The sequence below is a fragment of the Tyto alba genome, unplaced genomic scaffold (assembly GCF_018691265.1).
Source record: "Tyto alba isolate M040663 unplaced genomic scaffold, T.alba_DEE_v4.0 Super-Scaffold_2, whole genome shotgun sequence".
Classification (NCBI taxonomy): domain Eukaryota; kingdom Metazoa; phylum Chordata; class Aves; order Strigiformes; family Tytonidae; genus Tyto; species Tyto alba.
In genome coordinates, this window is record NW_024881282.1 from 21,446,384 (window position 1) to 21,467,782 (window position 21,399).

A 21,399-nucleotide genomic window follows, 5' to 3' on the forward strand; every position below is an offset into this window, starting at 1 on the left:
TTCTAAAATGTGTAGTTACCCAAAATAAATAAAAAGGGCTTAATTTTCCTGTTGATGACTGACCTCTGATTCTTTCCTTCCTTTCTCTTCCCCTCCATCCATGAAAATAGCTCTGGAATTTTATATCTGTAACTTTTTGACAACTATACAGTCAGAAAAGAAAGTATGGTAGGCATGGATCCTCTATGGTTTGCACCCGTGGGGAAGGACAGCGTTTTGGTTAGAAAATGAACTCATGCATCCATGTGTTTCGGTGGTAAGATAGGGCAAAGTTGTGCTGTTGATGTGAATGGTTCTGTGTCTGTTTATCACTTTAGAATGAAATAATGTAACACTGGTTGAGTTTTCTGGTCAGAGGTATCTAACTGGACTTCTGCTTTGGATGTTCTTGCAGGTTTGTTGTCATCTTTGTGCTGCCTCTAGCATTTGTTCTCCCATTTCAGGGAGAATAATTAGGCAGAACTAATGAGATGATCTAACAGAAAAGTTTGAATTTCCCCCTCATTTAGCAAGAGGTATCAGCTCAGCAAGGATAGAAGCAGTGACAGAGCTGTAGAAGGAAAGATGGAGATAGGCCTTCTCTTTTTGTTTGGGGGGCGGTGAGCTTGGAGTCTGGCTTGTCCAGCTGCATTTGTGTGGTTTGGGAATATGAATGATGGCGTGGGAAAGAAACTGAAATAAAGGGGTGGGGGTGAATTTTTTTTAATTTGAAATATTATTTTTGCTAATAGTCTTTATTTTGTAATAGCTCAACAGGAGGACTTAATTTTGGAACTCTGGGTACTGCTACAGCAACTACATCAGCTCCTTCAGTGGGCTTTGGGAGTGGACTTTTTGGATCAAAATCAACCACTGGCTTTACACTAGGAGGCACCAGTACAGGTAGAAAAAATTCTTGTACAGCAGGAATTTGAATCAACAGTGAAAAACTGTATCATATGTACACATAAACTGGGTCATCATAATGTGCTTACTTTTTTTTACAGTAATTCTGCAGTTCAGAATATTACGTAGTTTTGTAAAAAAGCTTAATTGAACAGTTTAAAAGGTCATTCGTTGAGAATTATGCAGTACCTATGCTGCAGAAGCACAAACGCAGTTACTAGAAAACTGCCTGGACCTATGTGTAAATTGTTCCATAATTTTAATCCCAATGTTTTTAACTCTTCATCCAGGAATGTTCAAAATTATGATTTAAGATTGAAGTATATTTTGATCTGAAAAAATATTTTAAAGAACTGTTAGTATTTGTAATGTGGTCTTTGTAATCCTGCAGTAGTAAACATCTCTGTTTTTCTTGTCTGGGTTTTTTTAATGTTAGCAATATGCATGAATAGATTTATCAATAATATTTTCTTTGGTCTCTAATTCAGCCTATGAACATACAGATTCTCATAGGCGTATTGGAGAAACATTTTCTTTTTTTTACACTCACTGGAGGTTTGGGGTTTTTTTTTCAGCCACAACAGTGAATTTTATTTTGGGTCCAATATTGCTAGACAAAATGGTCTTATTCTTGTACACTTCTATGAGTAGATAAAGGAAGTTCTAAAAACCAATCTACTAGAAATAAAGTCAACAGTAGACTGAAAGCCTGTATTACTCTGTTTGGCTACATTGGGGTAATTTTCTTTCCATGATTCTTTTAATCTTCTAATCAGATGTTTTTTAAAATATGAAGTGGCATAGTGCTGTGTTCAAAATAGTCTCTTTAAACTACCAGTGGGGCATAAACCCAAAACCAAGACACAGGATTTTACAGACTTTGGACTCTGTAATCCTCTTGATTATACTGTAAATCTGCTGGTTTACATGGTAATGTTTTGTACTGCTATATGGCTGAAAAAAAATACTTGATAGAATTACTAGTTTCCATATTTTTTTTACCTTCATCTGTTTGAAATTTCAAAGAATTTACTATACTGCTGTGTTAACATTAGCTTCACTGTTACCGGATTCTTATAAAGAAAAATGGCATTTTTTGTAAGTCAGTCATGCTTTGATTTGTAAGCACCAGCAGCACAAATACTGTTTTCTATCTTGTTTTGCTTTCAACGTACTGCAGAGCAAACTTGTATAGTAGTGTACATACTGGCTCAGTGTTGCATTGTTTTAATGTTTTATTTCATGTTTTTAACTATAATAACTGCTCTGTCATCTTCAATTACTATTCTTTGTTTTCATTCTTAAAGCAGGAACAGCAACAACTATTGCTACAGGACTGACACTAGGTAAGGACCTAGTTAGGATTTTTGTTATACAGGCGAAAAGAAATATAAGATGCATCTTTCTGGTAATGTAGAAAGTTAGTGGTCATGCATGAGCTTTTCCCCATTAATAACTGCAGTCTGCTTTGCAGCCCAAATGTTACAGCTGCAAACCAGAATGGAGCCCTGTAGTTCTGGGCACTGTTACTTGTTGTTAAATGATTATTCCTTGTTGTACAACAGTGACAGTGGTCATAGTAAGATTTTTGGATGTATGTCCCCCTAATGAGTCTCATCCTTCAGCAGAGAGGAGGTGGAATATGTTATCAAAGAATTTTTCATACAGTGTTTCTTGCTCTAATGAACTTTGTGTGAACAGGTCTGTTTGATAATTACCTCTTTTAGAAGAATAAAGCAGGTTGAACTGGGAACAAACCTTGGGAATATTTTACTTTTGTTTCTCTGATGCATCTTGAGTGACTATTTTTCAGCTGTCATTAGAAATACAGGAATATGTGGGGCTTGCGTTTTTTTTTGGTTAGTTGGGGTTGCTTTTTTTGGTTGATAGTTTTTTTGTTTGTTTGTTTGGGTTTTGTTTGGTTGGTTTTTGTTTTTTCCTTTTTAAACACCAGAAACTGAGCTTGTGTATCACACGTATTGGGGGTGGTGCTACAAGACAGACTGCAGACCAAGAACATAGGAAGCCATACTGTGAATAAATAGGAAAAAATAGTGTTGGATAAAGCAGCAAATGAAATGGGTGGAAGGGAGGAGCAGCAGTTAACCTGGAACAGACTGCGATGCATAACCGTATGTGGCAGTCAGTACTATGCAGATTGAACATTAATTCTTTTCAATAGCTGAATGAAATAATATCATCCAAACCAGACACACAGCAGTTACTGAGAATATCAAGTATGTTTTGCCTATGCATGTTATTGTAGTTTGTGTGTGTATATGCACACTCCTTTTTCACTCTGGAATATGGATTCTAGAATGTGAAATATATTCTTACCATGAAAACAGCAGGAAGCGGAAACTTTATTTGCTTTACTTTAAAAGTGTTCAAAATCAAAGTTTGAGGGAATAACATTTTTATTGTTTACAAATTGAAAGGATACATGCATTCATTTTGGTATGGACATCCAGTTGAGAATTTTTAGTCTGTATTTTGGGCAGTGTTGTTTACAGCTCTATTTACCAATATTTGGTTCATCTATTTGGATGGTCTTGGTGAAAGCTCTTTTTTTTCCAAAGTTTTTTTAGATTGCCACTAGATGTAATTGCCATTCCATGATTAAAGCTCATTGGAACATTAGGAATTTTGGGGCAAAAATGCCTGTGCGTTTAATGTAAACCTTTGAAATTTATCTGAAGGTGCTGTGGGGGTATTTTACTTGATACAGGTGATCTTGCGTGCTGTGGTGTTTGTGATGGCTAAAGGGGAATAGCTCAGAAGAGAAGGTGAATTGAGCATTCATTCTCAAGCCGAATATTCTAAGAGTAATAATTGGGTTTGGGTTTCTTCTAGGCACGCCTGCCACCACATCAGCAGCTACCACAGGCTTTAGTTTAGGTTTCAACAAACCTGCAGGTTCGGCCACACCATTTGCTTTACCTGTTTCTTCTACCTCAGCAAGCGGCCTGTCATTATCATCTGCTCTTACATCAACTCCTGCAGCAGGTAAGAGAACATTTGGGGGTTTGGATTTTTTTTGGCAGGCAGGGTTGGTTGTTTGTTTTTAACAATAAAACTTTTTGATAAAACAATTCTACTGTCTATATTTTTCTAGAATTTACATAATTTTGTGGTACTTCAATAAGAAGGTTCATTGGACTTGACTAGTTCTAAATTTGGGTACCCTCATACAGATAGATTTATGGGCAGCATATCGTGAGAAATAGGCAGTATATGATCTAGGTCATTAGAAATGTAACAAGCTGATTTGTCATGTAAAATTACTATTTTTGGTATTGTTAACCCCACTGAAGGTTGAAAACTTCCTACTTCTGCAGCTGAAAAGTTTGGAAAATGTCTACTTTTTGTAGATGGACTGAAATAGTTAACTAGTATTGGAGATGAGTTTTTTTCCAGTGTAGTTCTCATATTGATACACACTTGCCATCATTTAACTCAGCTAAACTGCACTGTGCATAATTAAGGCTGGAGTTCATTTTTTTTGTAACCTTAGGAGTTTACATTTGAACTCTCTGTGCCCCCTGTTCTCTGTCCCTTTATGCCTGTCGTTTTTCTCTACTCAATTATTTATCCTACCAAAAGCTGGGATGCTTAATTCCAGAAGGATCAAACTATCAAGGAAATATTCTTGTATCATCTGTTGATGTTTAACATAAAGCATTAACATTTCAGCATTTTAATACAAAAAGTTGATAGCACTTATTAGATCCATTATGCTATAAAATAAATTCTGTGCCAGGTTCTAGATTTTGTGTTACAGGGAACTCTCAAAAATTTTATATAGTTGCAGGTAAATGTGGACTAATCGGGATTATGATATTGAGAACAAAATAACATATAATTCAAGTCTCGATGGCTTTGTTTAAAAAACCTTCAGGAAATAAAAACAACTGAATTTATTATCTAATTATGATAAAGATGCTGTTCCAAACTCTTGGTTGTTTCTTATTGTCTGTCGATGTATTTGAATGCAGTGTCTGCATGAGGCTGGTTTGCTTTCTCTGCAGGAACTACTGGCTTTACATTAAATTTAGGTGGCACAACTGCTCCAACTACAACTGCTTCCACGGGTCTTTCCTTAGGAGGAGCCTTAGCAGGTTTAGGAGGTTCACTCTTCCAGAATACAAGCACAGCAGCAACAGGTGAAAGTTATTTTAGTTTTTTCCTTCTGTCTCAAAACATTGAAATTGAATGTGTGATTGTATGAATTCGTAATGTAGGATTTAGTTTATATAAACTCTTACCACTGTGAAAGTGTACTTTTTAAGTGTTACAGTTAATAGTGTTGCTATCCATGAACAACAAAAATGAAATCTGAAACGGTTGACTTCTTAAGTTTACTTGTATTTCACACTTCTTAAATGAATAGGTGATGACATCTTTGTCATTGCCATAATTGGCTCAAGGAAGTTGATCAGAAATGGGAGAGGGCGATGACATACAAGTATCTGTTTTAACTGTGGAGAAGTTGAAACCCCCTTATTTTGGTGGCTTTTGGTTTGAATAAAATCTTTGTTAGTATTGTCATCTTATGGCTTCCTGTCATTTTCAGCTCTGGAGGAAATATTTGTTGCGCTAGTTGTAGTTTTGGTAACATTACTCTTAAACTCTAAATGAAACAGAAAGATACTTAAGATGCTGCTGATAAGTTAGGTATCTAAGTAGCTACATAGTACTGTGAAAACATGACATAAAGCACTTGTGTGCAGTTGTATGAAACTTCATGCACTCTGTTTTCTTCTGTTTTGCGTATTTTAAAAATCCAAATGTAGTAAATGGATACTGAAATTGCGAACAAATTTATATGTGCTTTTAGTTTAAAATAAATTTTAATTATCAACATTTTAAGTGCAGAAATTCTATTTGGGTTTCTTGTAGGGCTTGGGCAGAATGCTTTGAGTTTGACTCTGGGGGCAACAGCGACTCCTTCAACTACTGCCAATGAAGGTCTTGGTGGCATTGATTTTAGCAGTTCTTCAGACAAAAAGAGTAAGTTTGTTTTAAAACATAATTTTTTAATGAGCAAATTATCAGAGCACTATAGCAAAGACACTATTTCATTGTGTTGGGAGTGTGGAATTAAAGCTGACAACTTTTGTTTTTTCCCCTCTCACAGGGCATTTCAGTTATTTTTGTTCTTAGATATTGTGCTTGTATAGAACAACAAGATTTTTGCTGCAAATGCAATGTAAAATTATTTAGTTAAAATAAGTATAAGCGAATATCATACTTGAGAACCAGAATCTAAACCCTTTAGTGTTTTGGGAGTGAAGACTCAGGATCATTTGCTGAAAAGCCTTGGCAGGTTTTTGAACAGCTATGTGTCAAACAGCCTCTAGAGGGGGGAGCAGAGCTATGTTTAAATAATGCATTGCAAATATGAAAAGTACTGGTTTGAAACTGGCTTTCTCCAACTGTAAAAGATCTTAAACTTGGTCTCTTTTTTTTTTTTTTTTTGAAAGCCCACACAATAAAAATGTCTTAGTTTTAACTGTTATTCTTCAAAGTTGTATTTCTGGTGGTGCATAGTTCTATCTGATACATTCTATCAGGCTGTTAAAACCAGTTATAAAAACTTTACCTCTGTGGTAGCTTTAAAGTACTTAAGTAATTTTGATTATTGAGATATGGACACTTACTAATTTGTCTTGCTTTTATATTTCCAGAGTGAGCATAACTAAATCTGTTTCTAAAATGTGCATTTTCTCTGGGGAATCGATAATGTTGATTTAATCTTTTGATTCAGGAGCCAGATGTTGAATTGGGTATACCAGTAGCTAAAAGAGAAGGAAATACAGAAACTCTATGAAACCACCTTTACAGAGTAACATAAGCTGTGGAGATGTAGTTCTTTATTCTTGGAGAAAAGATGACATATTGTCTGTCCTAAGTGGAGTGCTCTGCATGATGTTGATTGTTTTTCAAGTTTATTACTGAAATTGGGAGTGATGAAAAACCTCTGATTCCTGGGTTCTTACGGGATTTCCATTACTATAATATTAGGATATCATAACACTTCCATAATATACAGGTATCTTAAAATGAGGACCAGACCACCACAGACTCAAAATCTACTTCAGTCTGATATCTCTCAGCATTGTTTTGCCTAGCTTTTAGGGTGGAAACTTGAATGAGTACCTGAATTCCCCATGTGTTTTCATAGTGGATCTGGGTGAGTTGGACTATCACTGTCAGGATGATAAGCAGAGATCCCATAGCTAAGCACTGGGAAATGTAGGAGGGGACTGTGTTTTCAGGTTTGGGTTTGTTTTTAAATTTAGGAATGTTTACCATAATGGATAGTGCTGGCTTAAGTAGCCCTGACAAATAGCCCTACCTATGTGCTGCTACTTAGTTCTGTCAGTACAATTGTACTGTATGAGGAACTGTGTTAAGGTCTGAGGGTGATAGTTTTATGGTTTTGAGGTTTTTATTTCTTTTCCTTTGTGAAGAAGAGGAAGGAGGAGATGTGGCAACCAATGAGAAGTGCCCTAGGAATCCCAGGACAGATAAGGACTAACTCCTGTGTTCTGTTTTTCTGGAATTGGTTATAAAAGCTTTTCCTTCTGGAGGCTGAGTGTCTGTTTTATTCCTTTAAAATACAGCTGCAGGAAAAGATGTTCTTTGTACATACTTTCTTCATGTATTACTAAAAACAATGTAAGAAATTGAAAAACTGGAGCACTCACTTGCCCCATAAGTAGCAAAATCTGATTTCAAATCTGTATCTTTTACTTTGTAATTACTGTTCTGACATACAGCCAAAAAAAAAAAAAGCCTGGAGAGAGAAAGCAAAATATACTTAGTTTTCTGCCTAATTTTTAGAGTATCAGCAGGGAAATAACTCCTAAATTCTGGGGTTTCTCTCCTTTTTTTTTTTTTTTTTTTTTTCCCTACCCAATTTTGTGTATATGTTTGTTGTTTTTTTTTTTTTTTTCCCCTTAGCAAAAGGCATTAGGTAATGGTGGGGAGACTCCAGGCTCTCTAATGTCCTGGGTAACAGTCTACAGACAATTTAAGTAGATGTTGCTTCTAAAAGCAGTAGTTTGTCCTGTCAGGAGCACTGGCTTGTGCAGCTGAAAATGTTTGTGGCACTAGCAGTAGCTGTATAGCTACTTTTGCCTTGGTGTAGGCTGCAAGGGAAGTGAGGATGTGAATTGCATACAGCTGAAGAAGACGAAGCTCATTTCTGGGGCTGAGTGTTCTTCCTAGCAGGCTGCTGTGGTATGGGATGCAGTTACTGCCTTCGGTCATGACAGTTTCTAGTCATGTTTTCAGCCCCATTCTATTACCCAGAGACATTTGGCATCTTGATCCACGGATGAGTAGTTTGGAGTAAGTGGTAGGTAAGCAGTAACACCTTCAATTCTGTGAAACCTCATTCATTATGGACTTAATGCAACAAATCTTAAAGTCCAATGAGCAAACCTTCATTGTGTTTGAGAGGAGGCTGCTATTGCTGAATTTAATTTTAATGTTTTGTGGGTACAGTACTAAGTGAGTTGTAGTTGCATAAGCAGGAACAGATTTCTTATGCAACTGTAGTTCATGCATTTGTAGTGACTTGTATAGTGACACAAGATGTTTTGCATTATTCTGTGCCAAGAAATTAGCACCTCAGCTGTTGAACCATTGTTCTTGAAAAGATACTTATCTGTGAAGGGGGTGTAAATTAAAGCCTTTATTTTATGGCTAGCCTAGTCTGTTCCTCTTATCAAGAGAAATCAAGCAGATTGTAGTCACCAGTTGTTCCCTAAAATCTCATTAAGGTTGTTTTGTTTTTCAAACCTTTATTTCTGACCTACTGTTTTTATTTTCCAGGTGACAAAACAGGAACAAGACCAGAGTAAGTGTCAGATTCTTTGCATTCCATGTCTTATTTAGTTTAGTTGTTTTCTAATATGTTGACTTTTCTACTACTTGATCTTGAAAAAGGCATAATTGTGAATAACCAGCTTTTGTAATATGTCCAGTTTAGTAAAGTAGTTTATAATTTTAAACATTGCAATTTTCCCATCAACTGCAATACTTACAGCTTATCTAGCATCTACTATAGACTGATCATGTGGTCTGAAAAATGGTTTCTGTAAATGTGTACAATAACACTGCAGTTCTGGTCCCTGGCATAGTATCTGTGTGCATTAATCCAAATCATTCCTAGTTGTGGGATATATGCAATCGATGCAAAACTGTGTAATCAGTCACATGAATGTTTTCATTGTATTTTGTGGTCATGCAAAAATGTTTGGCAGTATTAAAGCAACATCTAAACATGCGTTGTCTCTTGTAGAGATAGCAAAGCACTAAAGGATGAAAATCTACCTCCAGTAATCTGTCAGGATGTAGAAAATCTACAGTAAGTAGTGGTTTTCATTTATGATAGTTGATTAGCTAAAGTATTGCATGCTGTCAATACTCTGTGACAAAAACACCCTGCTACAGGCTGCATGCAGGATAACTTATTAGCCCAGGGGCCTTTTGGCAGATTAACCTGGGGAACAGAGTAGATGGATCGATCTAGGAGCAGAAGTTTTAGGCTGTTTTTTTCAGCCTTGCTTTTCCATGCATTTATGCAAATGGACATGCCCAACAAATATATGCTTAGAATCTCATCCACCTCTCCCTGAGAGTATTAAGCCTGTTGTACATGCATAGTAAGTATTGAACCTCATGTCCCTGTTGCATGTGTGTTGTGGGTCTTCCATGGATTAGAGAGCTGTAAAACAGCCTTCCTTCAGGGAGGGAGGAGGCAGCTTGTAGACTAGTCAGAGAGAATGTGTCACCATATTTATGAGTTCAAAGTAGTTTTACACAAATGCTGTATATTATTACATATATATAAAATATTTGACATAGAGTTCTGCATAACGTGTTTAAACACTTGCTATTGAAGTTTAGGGGTTTTTTTGATGTGGGTTTTAGGTTTTTTTTTTACAGTATTAGCATGCTAAGTTAAGATGATACTATGCTATACAGTAATTTTATTGTTCGGTACTTGATTTTGGAAAAACTAATTTAATAGATATTTAAATAACATGAACAAGGGGTAAACACTTGGGTACTTTGGGTTCAATATACTATGTTTCTTTTCTCCCCACACCCTTCTTTTTCCTGTCCCCAGGAAATTTGTGAAAGAACAAAAACAAGTTCAGGAAGAAATTAGTAGGATGTCCTCTAAAGCAATGCTCAAAGTACAAGAAGACATTAAAGCTTTGAAACAACTTCTGTCTGTAGTTGCCAGTGGATTACAGAGGAACACTCTTAATATTGACAAACTGAAAGTGGAAACTGCACAGGTATAATTGAATATGAATTTTGTTATGTAGAATTAGTGTTGATTATTTCATATAGGACAACTGGCCTTCTTGACTAGCCTTAACTTGACTAACCACTGAGTTAAAACATGTGTCTAAACTAAACCAGTTGTAAGCAAAGTGAAAAATTGAATCCCTTCTAATCGACTTGAAGTTATTGGGGGAGACTGGAATATATGATGTCAGTATTTTCAGACAAGAACAGCAGCAATAAAATTAATGTTATTTAGGAAAGCGCTCCTACATAGCAAAGGCAACAGAAGCGAATGTGTGCCCACTTCAGTTTCCGTTATATGTTCAGCTGCCAGCAAAGACATACTCATAACAGCATGCTGGAATCTGGACCAGTGGAAGTGCAAGTATGTTTTCTTCCGATGACTTAAAAAAACAAAACAACAACAACAACAACAACAACAACAAAAAAACAACAACAAAACAAACAAACAAAAAAACCCACAACCAACCAAAACCCCATAACATTTCAGGGACCAAAATATCTTAACTAGCACTAGTATTCATCTGGTGATCTTGAGTTACAACTGTCTACCAGTCTGCACCTTAACTGTGCAACCAGTTTGAGCTCAAGTTTTGGTGCAAGTGTTTTTCAAATTAAGTTCTGTACCACTTTTTATTTCATCAGGCATGTCAGGGCTTCTTGCTATATAAACAACTGTATTTTAGTCTAAAGCAAAAATGTTGATTTTTTTTTTTTTTTTTATATATCTTGTGATACCAAATGGAAATACTCTATAGTTGTGCCTTGCCAACAGTTTTCTGTGAAAACAAAAATTTGTTGCTGATATTGTCATATTTCTGTAAACAATGCAGTTGAGAATAATTGCAGAACCAGGCACTGAGAAATTCTTAATGGTGGAGTTATTAGAAAGTATTAGACAGAAGTATATGGTGTAATTGTCGTGCATAAAAAGATAATTTCTGTAGAAAGAGAGACACTTTTTTGAACTAATTAATCTTTTTTTAAAGGCAAAATAATCCTTTGGTCTATTTCTTTTTAGGTGTATTACTTCCTCGCACTTGACTATTGCTTTTTCTTCTCCCCCAGTCACTGTAACCAGATTTCTCAAGTACAATAGAAATTAGATCTTATCTCTGACAGTCTACTGTGATATTTTATCTTCTGAGAGCATAATGTGCTTTCAGAATATGCTGCTGTTTATTCCTTCCCCGTATGTTAGGTGAATGAACAGTAGAGTTACAGCTATTTTTCTGTTTGAACCCTTCATGCAGAATCTTATCTCTTATTAATTTTCCCTATTTATTTAGGAGCTAAAGAATGCAGAAATAGCATTACGAACACAGAAAACTCCTCCTGGTCTCCAGCATGAAAATACAGCTCCAGCAGAGTGAGTTATTGTTATTCATAAAAAATAGGCAATAATATATATTTGAGAAGACTCCCGGGAGACCTTATTGCACCCTTTCAATACTTAAAAGGGGCTTATAAGAAAGATGGGGCAGACTTTTTAATAGGACCTGTAGCAATAGGACAAGGGATAATGGTTTTAAGGAGGGTAGATTCAGACTAGATATAAGGAAGAAACTTTTTATGGTGGGGGTGGTGAAACACTGGAAGAAGTTGCCCAGAGAGGCTGTGGATGCCCCATCCCTGGAAACATTCAAGGTCAGGTTGGACGGGGCTCTGAGCAACCTGATCAAGTTGAAGATGTCCCTGCTCCTTGCAGGGGAGTTGGACTAGATGGCCTTTAAAGGTCCCTTCCAGCTCAAACTATTTTATGATTCTACAAACATCATTATATGATTTTTTTTTCTGTTTTTTATAACATTTATTCTGAATGTTTCACAGAATCAGTTGGGGTTTTTCTACACTTAATTGATCTGTATCTCATAGATATGAGAAATACAGTCTTTACTCTTTCTACTAGTAGAGGGACATCAGGAATGTCATAGAATATAATTGTTACAATTAATTAAATTAAAATTGATAGCTAATACAGATCAGATTTTAAAAAATACTGGCAAAGTAGTGAAGTTTAAATCATACAATTTCATTGTTTTACTCCTAGCTACTTCAGAATCTTGGTCGAGCAATTTGAAGTACAGCTGCAGCAATACAGGCAACAAATAGAAGAACTGGAAAATCATCTTGCTACTCAAGCAAATAATTCACACATAACTCCACAAGGTAAATGTTTCAATTCCAGTGTTTCATACATAAAAAAATAATAAATCTTATATTTGTAAGAACAATTTAATATCTTCTTCTGTTATTATTGGCTTTTCTTATTTAACGTACAGAAGTGTTCAGATAGATTCTGCAGTTGTTCAACGTCAAGATTTGGAATTAAAGGTTAAAGTCATAAAGGTTCTTGAGCTTTTTAAGATCAGTCTAGTTCCTGAGGTACAATTTGTAAGCCTGGTTTGTTTTGATGTCTGCTATATCCATCTCCTTCCCTTCAGCATCTAGTTGTTGTAAGGCTGTCTCGCACCTTTTGTCTTGCACTGGGCCATCTGACCAGACAAATATGGGTGTCTGCTCTGCCAGCTCCAGATCAAAATGGGAACTTTTCCATTGTTTGGAGCCTGTTGGTATTGCCTTCAGCTCTGGTCAACTGAGAAAATGTAGTCTTGTTTGCTGCTGCATCATTCGACCTTGGAGAATCTCTCTGGTGAGAGAATACTGCTTTCTGGACAGTAGCCTTCTGCTTGGTTACCATTCCTGTGATTGTACACAGGTTTATCTTTTGGGCCATTTTAGGTACGGGTCCTGCAATAAGCAGTGATTGCAAGTGCGTGTCTGTCTGTGCCAAATGATACTCGAACATTTTGACATCACAGGATAGTTCTTAGACTCTGGACTTTATATGTCAAAAACAAGAGAACTGTCTAGAACTAGCTTCCAGAATAGAAGATCTACTGAATCCTGAGGATCCTCTATCTTTGTGTGATGTTCTTGTCTGTCCAGAGTATGGAAGGGATGCCTTCACAGATTTGTCGGGTTTTTGAGCAGTTTCTGCAATAATCTAAAGGTTCCTTGCTTGTGTACACAAGGCTCAATCTGTTGTGCCAGTATGCTCAGACTGTCAGCAAATGATCTAGTGATCTAGTCAGCACCATACTGCAAATGCAGCCTTTACCATAGAGGAGGAAATTCTGTTACCATACAGGAAGCTATGACCCAAAATATCTTGAAAATTTTGAAATGTATAATATTCAGTATCAATTGCCTCCAGACTATTTGGACACTTGTGTCCAGTCTTCCTATATACCACTGCCTCCACAATCCTGCAGGTTAGCATGAGATTTATTCCCGAGATTTCTGTTTTTAGAAAGAAATGCAAATTATAACAGAGAAATTCCCCTATGGAGAGGCAGACCTTCTCAGTTCAAGAATCATTGCTAGACATACACATCTTCAAGAACTTGATAGCTACTATTTGCATTTCAGTAGACTATATACATCATTCAGAGGAAATGCAGGATCTGATCTCTCCCAGTGAAAGACTACTTCAGCACTTTTCTGTCCTCAATTTTGGTACATTGTTTCAGTGTTTCTTTCTGGAAAGCATTTTTTTTTTTCAGTAGATGCCTCATTTTGCCAAAACCTTTGAGATTTCCCCCTTACTATTAAAGTTTTGCATTAGCTGGGTCAGTGCACTGAAAACACTTTCATATCTGTGTGGGAAGTGTAGGATATCCTAAGACTTTATGTAGGCAAGAAGCTCCCAATTGTGTTTCTGTTTGATATGTTTGTGGGTAGAGCTAGAGTAAGAGTTCCTGCGATGCTTGTTAATCATGTCTTTAAATTGTAAGTAAAGCTTCCATGCTTCTGCTCTCTTTGGCAAAATCAACTGAACACTTAACTGCTTTAAGTCAGAAAGAGTGAAAAATATATACAATGCAAGAAAAATCTGATTTAACTATAGTTATGTAAAAAAACAATGAGGTAAAATGTTCCTGTGTGATTAGATAAAGTTAGGCTAAATAAGATTTTTAATTTTGCTAAATGATAGAATCATAGGAAACAAATGACCACGTATATAAAAACAAATCTGAGAAATGAGTACTTTTCAAAATAAAGTTTGAAGCCTTTTCAAATAACAGTCCTTGAGTGACTTGTGTCACCCAATTGCTCTCAAATTTTGTTTCTTACAGACATTAACTTGTTCTCATGCAAATGTGTTTGTGCTTTGTTTTGTATAGGTTTTGTGTGGGTTTCTTACTGTACTATAAACACTAAATCTTTTCTCCTGGTGGTAAGATTGTTACTTACCAATATTTTATTATGCCTCTTACAGATTTGTCTATGGCTATGCAGAAAATCTATCAAACATTTGTAGCTTTAGCTGCACAACTTCAATCAATACATGAAAATGTAAAGGTATGTTGTTTTGATGTGTTCCAGTATATTTAGTGAAAGAACTACCAAGAGTCACTTTTTTCAAAATATATCTTCAGGTATTCATTTTTTTTTTTTCTTCTGTTAATTGCTTTTTAAAATGTTCAAACTGTCCTGGATAAGTGCTTTGATTAAGAGTAACTTCTGTTCAGCTGAAATCTAATTTGAATTATTTACTTAGTGATGATAGCAACTGCCCACAATCATTTAGGTTACAAAATGTTTTTCATTTAATTCCTTTTCATTTTTGAATTGTTTATCAGTTTTTGAAACGTCTGTCTTGGAGCTCATCCTTGTATGTTTTGCTTTTTGCCCAATGACCTCTTGATCTTGAGCAAAGATGATCTAAACCTGCTTTTACTCAAATAGATAACAGGTAAAAAAGTAGGTATTAATATGTAAGATTTTTCAACTTATCAAAGAATTCTGAAAATTGTGTTTTGGCTTGCTTAGTTTTTTTCAACCTGATTTTCATGGGAAGTCATATGTATAGGAAAAAGACTACTGTGAAAAAATGCTAATGTATCAAAAGTCCTAGTTAGGTTTGTTTTTTCCATCGTGGCTTGAATTTCCCATTGTCGTGGTTTGAGCCTGGTCAGCAGCCAACCACTGCAGCCGGTCACCCACCCTTCCCCCTCCCCACCTGGGAATGGGGGAGGGAGTTGGAGGGGTAAAGGGAGACTCGCAGGCTGAGATAGGAACAGGTCGGGAAGGGCTGCAGCCGTGGGAGGGAATCCAGTTGGAGAAAGTTGGTGACCCATGACGGAGCAGTGTGGGGAATGCTGCGGCCGGTGGGAGGGACTCATGTTGGAGAAAGTTTATGGAGGACTGTCTCCTGTGAGAGGGGGACCATGATGGAGCAGGGGGAACAAGTTTTGGACACTCCCCTCACCGAAGATGAAGGAAGTGGCAGCGCTGACTGCACCCCCCCATTCCCTGCCCCTGCGCCACTGGGGGAGGAGGTAGAGATATCGGGAGCAGAACTGAGCCTGGGAAGAAGGGAGGGGTGGGGGGAAGGTGTTCTCAAGATGTGGCAATGCTTCTCACTGGCCTACTCTGTTATGTGTTGTTAGTGTCTGTAATAAATCTATGTTCTTTTTGTTCTTCCCCTAACGAGTCTGCCTTTTGCTCGTGACCATAAAGGTTTTTTCCCAGTCCTATCTTAAACCCCTCTGTCCCTTCTTATTGCCGGAAGAGAAGGGAGAGAGAGTGTCTGTGTGGTGGTTGGCTGCCAACCAGGCTCAAACCTCGACACCCATTTATGCTTCTGGACTTGTTAACAAAACGTCAGTATTCTACAATCCATAATTTTTCTTTATATAATCAGAGCGCTTCTTGGTTAAAAAAACAATCTGGGGAGGAGTACAAGTATTTGGGATTGTTTCTGCTAAGTGACTTCCTTAATGGGAATAGCTCTGGTAAATCTTCTGCTTGTTTCTTTCTCAAAGCTTCTTCTGCATAATATTGCTAGTTCTCTAAACATCTGAAACTTTTTACTTTTCCTGAATAAAGTTCAGGAATACTGAGGATTTTGTATGAAGTAGATTGCTTGCATTGCATTGCTTCTGTCGGCATGGATATTCATCCGTTTACAGCTACCTGCCATCAGAATTTGTGCTGCTCTTAGTTAACTGTTTTGGTACCAGATACAGGATATGTCAGTTCCTCCATAATTTCATTAGAAATATACAAGAAGGATGGCAAATGTGTTCTGGGCTCCTCCTTTCTGAGATCTTAGTGTAGCCTGAACTCATGCAATGGTATTTGAAGAACAACAAAAATGTATCAATATGAAGAGCTGGATTAGTATGCAAGTATAAGCAGTAGTGTCTGCTATTCAGTCACACTGACAAGGTACTAAAGACTTTGCTTAAGCTTAAAAAGTATTCTGTTTCCTGAAACTAACAGGTTGGTTTGAGGACCTTTCTTTTGGGAATATTTTTTTTTTGAGATGTAATTTAGTGGATGGACATGAAAACTGATATGCTGGGAGACACAATTATAAATAGAGCTTCAAAAATCAGAAAAATCTATGTACTGCTTAAGTGGATCTGTCATTCTGATCATCTGGTTTAGTTTATCAGCTAGGAGATGCTAGGAGAGGAGAGCAGTTTTGAAACTGCTGTCTCTGCCTTATTTGATGTTTGTGATATGGTTTGTGAAGGCAGAGCTGTGACCACAATTCATTCCTTTGTCTGAAGTAGGGTTTCTGGTTTGCACATACACTTTGATGACCCGAAACATCTTTGCACTGGGCTAGTTGTTAAATATATTTATATACTATATGGGTACAGAATGTATCTGTATGTTCAAGGTCAGTGAAGAGTAAGATGTGGTTGGGCACAATTCTGGTAGAGAATGCCATTAAATCATTCTGCATAGATTAGCCTTAAGAACTGCTCTACAATGCCTAATGGCATTTGTCAGCTGCTATGACAGTCAGTATGGCACTGTATTAAATCTCATCAGAGTTCTACAAATGGCTTTTCTCTCCAAAGACAGCACTCCTGGTGTGATAACGAGATCATTCTTTCTGTGTGTTTCCTGCTGTTGCTGATAGATTTAGGATTACAGCTGTTCAAATGCTGAGTCACAATTTTTGGACTGTAAGCTCCTCTTCTCGGAAACAAGCGCATCCTTAGCCAGGAACACAAGACACAGTATGCCTTCCATAGAATTCAACTGAACCTTCTGTTCTTTGCCTTGAAAAAATCTATTATATTTTAAAATCTTCTGTTAGAAAATGGAAATTATTCTATCAGTTCATGAATTGAAGCCATTTATTCTTTTTGTTACTTAAGATATCCATAGTTCCCTCATCTGTGACAGACAGAAATGGCTTATGATGAACAGGCTAAGCCAGGTGTTGCCACAGAAGGTGGGGTTTTGAGGGGGGAAATGACAGAACAGATTTGGCCTACTTGTTAGTTTAAAGCAGAATGATCTATTGCATTTGCACTGCATTACATTGTTGATGAAATGCATCAGAAATTAGTGAATTCTAAAAATCTGGCAGCTTCTCTAGGTTTGTGCTAAGAAAGAAATGTAAGAGTGAAAGGAAGGAAAGCAATACAGGTGAAGGTGACAGGAGCAGAAACAGTCTCCCTGCAGAAAGGGTAGCACTGAAAAAGAATGTGTTATTTTATGTTACGGGCTAGTACTGTGGCTGTATTTTGTCTCTTAGGTTGGCTACTAGAGTGATACAAATTGAATTGGGCTAGTTTACACCAACTTTTGAAAGACTTTGATACCATTCAGTATGTTAGTCTGTTTGCTTGACTGCTTTGCAGGATTTAAGGAAGCTGTTCTGGTTGTAGCTGATGCAAAACAGTTCTCTCCAGCTCATAGCCTGACTAGATCCTTTCAGGTTGGGGGGGGGCTATTTTTTTTATTTTTTTAAGGAATTGTTAGTAATAACTCAGTGTCTCTTTCCTTATTAAGTTAAGGTTTTATGTCAAATACACTGAACTAAAATGGCTTCCCCCCACCCCCTTCAGATGCTCAAAGACCAATACCTTGGCTACAGGAAAACCTTTCTGGGAGATGCCATGGATGTGTTTGAGGCAAGACGAACAGAAGCTAAGAAGTGGCAGAGCGCGCCACGTGTTACCACTGGACCGACCCCTTTCAGCAACATACCAAATGCAGCAGCCGTTGCGATGGCTGCAACACTTACTCAGCAGCAACAGCCTGCTACAGGTCTGAGTGCATTCAAGTTATAGATTATTAGTGTTACAACAATAGTAAATATGTGTAAAATTTTCTATGAAGTCTTCCTTTGTGTTAGACTAAAAACCTAAACGTTGTGATGAGCAAAATTAAATACATAGCCAATAGAAAAATGCAGGGTAGACTTAGCAATAATTATACAACAGATACTTAATCTTGTGAATTTACTTGTATTAGTGATATTTACTGTATTGTTCTAACTTACCCCTTGGAATGTGAGTCTTCACTCTTAAGTAACATCTCTGAATACACATAGTATAGCCTCTTTCCAGAACTGTATGGTTATATTAAATTATTTCAAATTGGTGAGGAGAGAATATCTAAATGCATACTACCTTTTTCTTATGTAAAATTAATAATGCATTTTTATAAAGCACTTTGGAACTGTAAAATGAAAAATGCTGTAGAACAGGAAAGATAGCAGAACAAGCATCTGTAGAGTAGGAGGATGAATGCCTGGCTTATTATTTTATAGCCAACTCCTTTGTCAGGGTGATGTCGGAGCAGTTTTTGCTGTCCATCCTGCTGTTGCAAATAAATATTTGAGAAAGTAGGTTGATCAGTGGTTCTGTGTGTGCATGTGTGTAAGTGGAAGACCAAAACAGGGGAAATGCATGACCCACTGCTAATGAAGAATGGATATGTATGGCAAAGGAAATAACTTAAGGCACCTTAGTTGACATTGTTATGCTAACCAACGCTTCTCAGAGGGATTCCTGAATGTAGAGAATTGAATTAGTATTTAATCGTTTAACACAAATAAGATAAACTCCATTTAATTTTACTTGAACATGGATATGTGTCTGTCTGCAAATCATGGAAAGCATAGGTAACTTCATTCTACCGTTTATTTTTTTAAATGTTGTTTATCATAGGTGTACTGAAAGTCACATTAGCAGCTTTTTCCTTCTCTTGTCTTATAACAGCAGTCATAATTTGAATGGTTTTCATTAGAGACATGTACAGCATCCACCTTCAATTTGACAAGTTATTAGAATGTCCTTGCCTTCTCTGTAAAAGGAAAATACAGTGTACTTCCAGCCCTGGCCCTTACCAACAGCAAGGAGAGGGGCTTAAAAGACAAATATGCCAAAATATTTTGAACACAACAAAATAAATATTTATCTTCTAAATTTCCATCATAGACCACAGTCTTCCTGTTGCTGCTATGTTAGTCCATGGGAATTTTGTTGATGGGACGTCTGGTTTTAAACTGAAAACATGAGATAAAGTAATGTCATGCTTCAGCATTTTTTATATAGATAGAAGTGTGGCTTGTACAGCCTAATGTTGCCAAAGTACTTCCTTCTCCCTTCATCTTTTTTCCTTGTCTCATTTTTTTTTTTAATATATATGCTCCACAGTTGTCATAGGATCAGTTCTATATGAAAGCATATAGTAAGGATCTCACACTTAAAGTTATACCTGCATTTTCATGAATTGGGGTGAGGGATTTGAACTTCCTCTTCCAGTATAGATTGAAGAGAACTGCTAATAACTTCAGTAAATTGATGCCACTTATGGCATGACTTTGAATATTTTCTTAGGAGTAGGAGTGAAGAGAGCAGGGGGTGAGGGGGAGAAGGGAGAAGGCAAAATTGAGCTGTACCCACACACCTGAGGTAAGGTGGCTTTATACCTTGAGGTATTTCATAACTTTCTGTAGTGTAAGGAGCAAATGGGAGTGTGTGTAGGTTGGTTTTGAGGTGGTTGGTTTTTTTTTTGGTGGTGGTTGTTTTAGCGTAGTGTTTCAAAAGCCAAAAATCTGCCAACTACAAGAGTGATGCAGATAGAACAAAGCCATTACCTTCCATGAAACATGCCAACAAAAGTAGGCAACAATTTGTTTACTACTTACTTAGTTGGAATACTGTTATACTCTCCATGCAACTCACTTGAGGACCTGGAGAAAGAGAGGTAGATTGATGTTTTCAGTGGCAGTTCAAGAGTACTTAAAACCTTCAGAAAACAGGGTTAGATGCATCTTGAAGTCATCTTTTCTGTTCCTCTAGATCAAAACCAGGATTAGTCAGCCCTGAACTATTTCAGAGATACCTTAAAGTCTTAAAAGCTTGCTAGAAAATAAAATGTCACAGCTTTCCTAAATTGCTGATTTCAGTGCTTGACTTTTTCCCAGCAACTTAAGGCTGCCGCTTTTTGTCTTACTCATAGTGAAAAAGGAGAATAATATTCATCTCATTTTGAAGGAATCTTTAAATATTTAAAGACTGCCTTCTCTTAATTTCTTTTCCCTTGAGTTCTCAGATGGCCATTTGCTGCAGTAAAACTGCAAATGTTTGCATCTTTTAACTCTGTGTTATGTTATTATTGGATAATCTACTAGAAGTTGAAATCATGTGTATTTCTTTGCAAGATCTGGATCCTGAAGAATGGGATAAGTGAGGGATGGCACAAGGCTATGAGAGAAAAGACTATGAGATGAGGTGTATGTAAAGGTGGGGGAGGAGCTGTCTGTGTAATACCTGACCTGCTGTTGCTGTTATTGAAGATAATAAAACAAAATTAACCTGGGCTTTAAAGTTTTTGACTAAAATCTAGTATACGGTACTCTAGTATTGAGGGATCAGGATGTTTAGGCTCTCTTTTAAAAACTATTTTATGTTTACATGGTTAAGTATGTCATAAGATAAATTTAGAGTTAGTTACTATTCTTTCTCTGAAAATGATTAATGATAATAATTTATTTTAAATTTGTGTTCAGAAGTCAAAAGTTTAGTAGCTACATCTAAGCTGTGGGATCAGGGAATGTTTTCCCAGTTCCTGGGTGTAGATACACACCCTATTTATGTTTCCTCAGTATGCCAAGACATGCCTGGCTTCTACTGAAATAAATAAAGCCAGTGGGTCCTGGCCATATGGAAGAAAGGGAGCAAAGATGCGCTCCACTGGTCTCCTGGGAGGGACAGTCAGGACACCAGGACTGTGGCGTGCACACTGAAGCACAATTTTTGTGCAGTGTTTTTGAAGCTAGAATTATTAAAGTTGTGCTTAAGTCTTGTCTGCGCACAACTTTTTTTCCCTAGTGTAGCACTTCTGCTCTGAGCACAGCTT

At 36.9% G+C, this 21,399-nt stretch overlaps 1 protein-coding gene across 3 annotated transcripts in view; it reads left to right on the forward strand.

The window, feature by feature from the left end:
* NUP58 (nucleoporin 58) overlaps window positions 1-21,399 on the forward strand; it is a 39,377-nt gene that overhangs the window by 3,916 nt on the left and 14,062 nt on the right. For 2 of the 3 annotated variants that reach the window (XM_032991009.2, XM_042792666.1), the window contains exons 2-13: window positions 749-882; window positions 2,193-2,231; window positions 3,739-3,891; window positions 4,914-5,048; window positions 5,785-5,895; window positions 8,728-8,752; window positions 9,197-9,262; window positions 10,028-10,202; window positions 11,505-11,584; window positions 12,266-12,384; window positions 14,498-14,580; window positions 18,096-18,297. In XM_032991009.2, the coding sequence (XP_032846900.2) occupies window positions 749-882; window positions 2,193-2,231; window positions 3,739-3,891; window positions 4,914-5,048; window positions 5,785-5,895; window positions 8,728-8,752; window positions 9,197-9,262; window positions 10,028-10,202; window positions 11,505-11,584; window positions 12,266-12,384; window positions 14,498-14,580; window positions 18,096-18,297 (1,322 nt within the window). The remainder of the gene's footprint in view (window positions 1-748; window positions 883-2,192; window positions 2,232-3,738; window positions 3,892-4,913; window positions 5,049-5,784; window positions 5,896-8,727; window positions 8,753-9,196; window positions 9,263-10,027; window positions 10,203-11,504; window positions 11,585-12,265; window positions 12,385-14,497; window positions 14,581-18,095; window positions 18,298-21,399) is intronic. The other variant, XM_042792667.1, reaches the window with a different exon arrangement.